The 5,671-nt window shown below is 39.5% G+C and overlaps 1 protein-coding gene across 2 annotated transcripts; it reads right to left on the bottom strand.

The window, feature by feature from the left end:
* Nucleotides 1-1,161: 1,161 nt before the first annotated feature.
* Nucleotides 1,162-4,730, bottom strand: LOC139336100 (histone H3.3A). Of its 2 annotated transcripts, none has more exons than XM_070969995.1 (4): nt 4,615-4,730; nt 3,466-3,609; nt 3,108-3,261; nt 1,162-2,705 (listed from the first exon to the last, which is right to left on the bottom strand). In XM_070969995.1, the coding sequence occupies exons 2-4, from the start codon at nt 3,591-3,593 to the stop codon at nt 2,577-2,579; spliced, it is 411 nt and encodes a 136-aa protein (XP_070826096.1). In that variant the 5' UTR covers nt 3,594-3,609; nt 4,615-4,730; the 3' UTR covers nt 1,162-2,576. The 2 variants fall into 2 exon arrangements, with proteins under 2 accessions (XP_070826096.1, XP_070826097.1); XM_070969996.1 differs by having other exon boundaries at nt 4,619-4,723.
* Between the last annotated feature and the right edge of the window lie 941 nt (nt 4,731-5,671).

The raw sequence follows: 5,671 nt of genomic DNA, 5'->3' as shown, positions 1-5,671 counted from the left end.
GGCCACAGTGACATGGGAGAAAGTGTGTGTGTGTGTGTGTGTGTGTGTGTGTGTGTGTGTGTGTGTGTGTGTGTGTGTGTGCGCATGTGCGTGTGTGTTTCATTGTAATGAATATGGCTGAGGGCATGGCTTTATCCCTTTTAATCAAGGAAGTAGAAGGATGAAATGAAACACTGATGAGGGGAATGATGTCAACCCAGCAGAGGATATTAATTGTAATACTGGTGTCTCGTGTGTGTGTTTATTTGTTTTTATGCATGTCTGTGTATATGTGAGCTTTGGAAAGATGGGTACATAAAATATTATCCAGAAAGAATAGAAAACCTGGAAAAGAAGTCACTTCTAAGTAGTGTTGTATTATCATCAAAGAAAAATTGTAAATGTAAATTAAGAAGAAGAAGAAGAAGAAGTTAGTCATATTCCATCCGCAGGAAAACAAAAGAGGGATGTGAAAAATACAGGTATGTTTGCTCATATTAAGGTGAGTGACCAACATTTCAGGACAAACAGATGTTAAAGGACTACCTACCAAACGGCACACATTCAAATTCAGAAAACTAAAACAAATTATACTATTGTTGTTTGTATGAGACAAATGAATGTGAACCTGTGCCGTTTTGTTATCCTCATTCACTCCCAGCTGAAGTACAATTTATGATCAGCAGGAGCTCCATTCCTCTGGATGGAGCTTTAACAGTTGACATCCCCACTAGAAACATGGTGTTTTACTGCCATCTAGTGGGGCAACTGGGACATGCGTTACATAAGGGCTCACAGGAGTCTGATCTACAGAGAAGGATACAGATGATACACTGAGAATTAAAGGATTTATTGATCTAGGATTACAGGTCATGTTATGTTATGGTAAAAGGAACCTAAAGGCAATAATGTATTTTCATTTCACAGTATTTTTACAGCCTGGGAGAGGTTGTTTGTGGCATGTGAACATGAACAGGCTTCTGACATTTCCTCCCCATCTCAAAATGTTCAAAGCTTACTTAATGGAGTGATCTAAAAATAATCCTCTAGCGCTCTTTTAGCAATAAACAGGGTTGCGTTGAGTGTTGAGCGCTGATTTTGCATTGCCTGGGTTGTTTATTTAGTCTGATAAATGTGGAGTGAAGTGTGTGTAGAAGTGTGCGTAGTAATGAGACAGGGGAGTGTGTGTAACATCCATTTATTACCACCTTATATGACAAATCTGGAAATTACAAACATTGTTTAATTGAAACATTTCCTCAACATTTCAAAAAAAAGGAAAAAAATAAAAGAAAAAGAAAATCAAATTGAGCAAAAAATAAAAATTAAGTTAAAAGGGTGACAAGTCAACCTGAGAAACGGTATACAGACGATCAACTGATCTGGAGGAAAAAACAGAAGCAAAGGGGGGACATATACAGAAAACATGACCAGTATTATTTGTCATGTAACACTGAATTACAATACATTTTCACATTTGAATCAGTTATTTTGTTTTTCAAAAAATAATTTTCACACTGTGAGAGCTTTTGGTTTTGTAGAGTATTACAAACCTAGATGAACCCTTCGTCACAAAAAGGTTCTTTATTAAAAACTGAGCCACTGCTAAAAAAGTATCTCTGACACCACACTTGAGCTCTCAAGCTTTGGCTTTAAATAATTAGATGAAACCAATTTGAACACCATGAAAACAGGTGAGGTTAAACTCTTCAGTTAGGAAAAGAGTGTCTACAAGAGGATCCGACTTTGGTGCCAAAACGAGTCAGTAGCTTCACATTTCAGTAGAAAAAAATTGTTCAATTTTTTTTGTTAGGTTTTGTTTTTGTTCTGTTTTAATCTGATTTATCCCCCCATGTCCATGTCATCCACAAATAGTTTGAAGTGAGAAAAAAAAACATCCTGTGCATGAGACTTGAAAAGGAAAAAAGAATCTAAAATGACGAATGAAAGCATTGATCAAAATGGTAATCATAAATCATTTTCTCCAAAGATGCTGATGGATTGTATACAATTTGCTGTGGTGATCAGAGCCAACACTCATGCAGACACATACAGGGACAGAAAATCCAGCCTTGTCCATCGTGAGAAGAGACCAACACTGTTGTCTCTGCACACTTGGGAGCAAGGCTGGCAGAGGACAGGAAGCAGAAGAGGACCAGGTAAGTTCTTCTAGCACCCTGCTGCATAAAAGAGACGAGAGTCCCCCAGCAGACAAATACCCTTCCTCTCCTCCTGTCTGTCCCTGCCAAATTTGCATTGTTCTACTCCATGATATTTCCTTTTCTCAAACCACAAACCATCCTCTACCCTACAGTCAGATTAGAAACAGTGCAAACTAGGAGACGTGTGCTTGAGGAGATCTCATCACCAAAGAGTCGGTACATGCACAAAAAGAGAGTACCCTAGAAGTTTGCTGCTGAGAGCACTAAGAAAACACGACTATACACTTTATCCATAATATAATCAGTTTTCCTCTACACACTACTAACACAGGGAGGGAGAGAGGGAGGGAGCAGGTGAGGGCCAGAGGGACGGAGAGACAGACTGGTGAAGGAAGGGCAAGAAGAGGTAAAATGGAGAAAGACTGAGAGGAACGTTTAAGCGCGTTCCCCGCGGATGCGGCGTGCCAGCTGGATGTCTTTGGGCATGATGGTGACACGCTTGGCGTGGATGGCGCACAGGTTGGTGTCCTCAAACAGACCCACAAGGTAGGCCTCACTGGCCTCCTGCAGACAGGGAAAACAAGAGGAAATACAATAGTTGTCAGTATAGCTAAAATGAATACCTTTATTATGGGTGATTGTGATTGGTGTTGACACTTTTCAAACTAAATGATGAACTTAGTAAAATAATCAGTAGCTCTAGTGTGTGTGTGTGTGTGTGTGTGTGTGTGTGTGTGTGTGTGTGTGTGTGTGTGTGTGTGTGTGTGTATGCTAATTTATTTTCTCTACATTTTCTTCTTAGTTATAGGCATGAAAACACTTTATTACTGATTCATTTTCATCATTTGTTTACCTTTGAAACTGTCCAGCCTTTACAATATCATTTTCATGTACAGTTAAGTGTACACTCAGGATTCACTAATTAGTAATCATTAGCCATAATGTGGATTTGATTGTAATACAGACCTGCAGAGCTCCGATGGCTGCACTCTGGAAACGCAGATCGGTCTTGAAGTCCTGGGCGATTTCTCTCACCAGGCGCTGGAAGGGCAGCTTGCGGATCAGCAGCTCAGTGGACTTCTGATAACGACGGATCTCACGCAGAGCCACAGTACCAGGCCTTCACAGTACATAAAAAACACAGTATGTGAGAAGATGAGACAAAAGTATTCATTTGATATCAACCACACATCAATGACATTAAAGCTAAAAGCAGGACACCTACATATGATTTAGTGAAAGTTTACAAAAGAAAGTGTCTTTTTTTAAAGTAATTTCAGGCCAATGACTGAAAGACTAGTCAGGAGGTTTCTGAAGCTCTCACCTGTAGCGATGGGGCTTCTTGACACCCCCAGTAGAAGGGGCACTCTTGCGAGCGGCCTTTGTGGCCAGCTGCTTACGTGGGGCTTTGCCTCCAGTGGACTTACGGGCAGTCTGCTTGGTACGGGCCATGTCTACTAAAGATCACCTTAAGAAGATGGGAACAAAAGAGTATAAAGAATTAATCGGCTTTGCTTTAGTACACACAATATTATCTATGAGTTCTGTTTTTAAGCCGTCTGATCTTGTACCTTCTTTCCCCTGTTTACTTACAAAAATGCTTTAACGGAAAAATAGTAACAAACAGAAAGTAACATTTTTATAATGTATATATTTGTATAATTATTATTTTATATATTGTGTTCATTTCTGTGTTTTGTTGGTTTGTTACTAGTACACTTGAGGTGATACCACTGTTGTGGACGACACTTCCTAAATAATAACCCTACCCTAATCAACCCTATCTTGTTAAATATAAAGATTCATAATGCGCAGTTTTTGGAACAGGAATCTTGAATTTTGTTAACTTTCTGGATAAGTAAACATATAAGACATTCCCCATTACGATCACCCCGACAACATCAATCAAAGATGACCGACGATACTATTGGCTGGTAGACCTTACGTAGCTAAAAAAATATAACGTATAAGCCAATCAGCACGTAGAGTCTCGAAAGGAGGCGGGCTCTACAATTGCCTTCCACTGTTGCTAGGTCCGCCTACCGCGCTCTGATGATGGCGGCGGTTTGATGCGCAAACGGGATAAAGACCCAGGGCAGAAGAGCAAAGGAGTAGCGCATAAACAACTAAAATTTTACTGATAACCGCTGTTCCAGCGTATCAGGAAATGAGAGAACAACACAGGAGACATTTCAAGGAACTCATAGAGAAGCAAAGGAGAGCCGAACGGTCCCTAACGGCGGCGTAGAACCGAGCTGAACCGGCGCATAATTTGAAACAGAATTTCCCCTCGTCTGAACGGCTGCAGTAAAGACTGCATTTCACTGTCGTTTCGACTGCCGTGTTTGTTATTTTCCCACACGGCAGAATTTGAGGTTTTTCACTGTTAAATGTGCCTTCAAATAAAAAAAAAATACAACTTAAAAATACAAAGTTAATTCACAAACACAGTGACATGTTTCGAGAGGCTTACCTACGGGAAAAGTGACTGGAAGTCGTGAGAAATGTTTCGCTTGTCTCTATTTTCTTCTTCGTATCCACAATGGGAAGCAGCGTCCAGCGGGAAAATGGCCGCCGTGTCAATCATCTGTCCCACAATGCAACAGTGTTGACAACATTTCTGTGGTTACTTTTAGCAGTTTTATCAGTTTGACAGCAAGAATCCAACGGGGGGAATAAGTTTGACGGCGTTTTCTTAATATTAATTGAAAAAGTCGCTGCTTTAGATTTTGATTGGTAAACGGGAAATGCAGATGTGCTGCTGCTTTTTGGAGAGTATCTCGTTTCCCTACATCTAGTATCAGTTTGAGACCTCGGGTCAAAACGAAAGTTGAACATTTAGCAGTGGAAAGTTAGCATAGTACTTTTTAGTGGTTTAAAAGCGTCGTTAACAAATAAATTATGTTAGAGCAGCTAACAGCAGCCTGTGTATGGAAGCGACTTTGTTCACCCAAAGAAACCCGGAATACGGACACAGAGACCATTGTGTGGTGACCTGCATGTGCCTAGTGAAGTTTAAATTTATAGATCTGTAATTTTGTCTCCAGACAAGTTGTTTCGGATTTAATTTACAATAAATAGGGTTTAAGTTAAAGTATGCTCCTGAATTGTAGTTAAATATCAGAATGAGCCTAAATAGGGATTCTTACATCGGCCGCAGTTACGCAGTCGAAACTTTCTTGTGGAAAGTATGCAGCATTTATTCTTTAATTGTATAAATTTGCTTCAATGTATGCACAGCAAAGTTAAATAGGACATTAACTTCCTATCATTAAGGTTATAAGATTACTTCAATCTCTAAAATGACAGAATTTTGTGAAATCATAATTTCCTAAAGTCCAAAGTGACTTAAAAAAAATGCATGTTTTGTATGATCAATGGCCCAAAACTCAAAGAACTCGTTTATGATCACAGATCAGCACGATTAGATAATGTTTTATGCAGGTTGGTTGAAAATTGACAACATATTGTGTTTGTGAAGCACTTTTTTGTCCAATTTATCCTTTCAGCTCATATATAAGCAGCACAGC

The sequence above is a fragment of the Chaetodon trifascialis genome, chromosome 9, assembly GCF_039877785.1.
Source record: "Chaetodon trifascialis isolate fChaTrf1 chromosome 9, fChaTrf1.hap1, whole genome shotgun sequence".
In the NCBI taxonomy this organism is placed as follows: domain Eukaryota; kingdom Metazoa; phylum Chordata; class Actinopteri; order Chaetodontiformes; family Chaetodontidae; genus Chaetodon; species Chaetodon trifascialis.
Note: the sequence above shows the minus strand (reverse complement) of the source record. Positions and strands in the feature narration are given on the sequence as shown.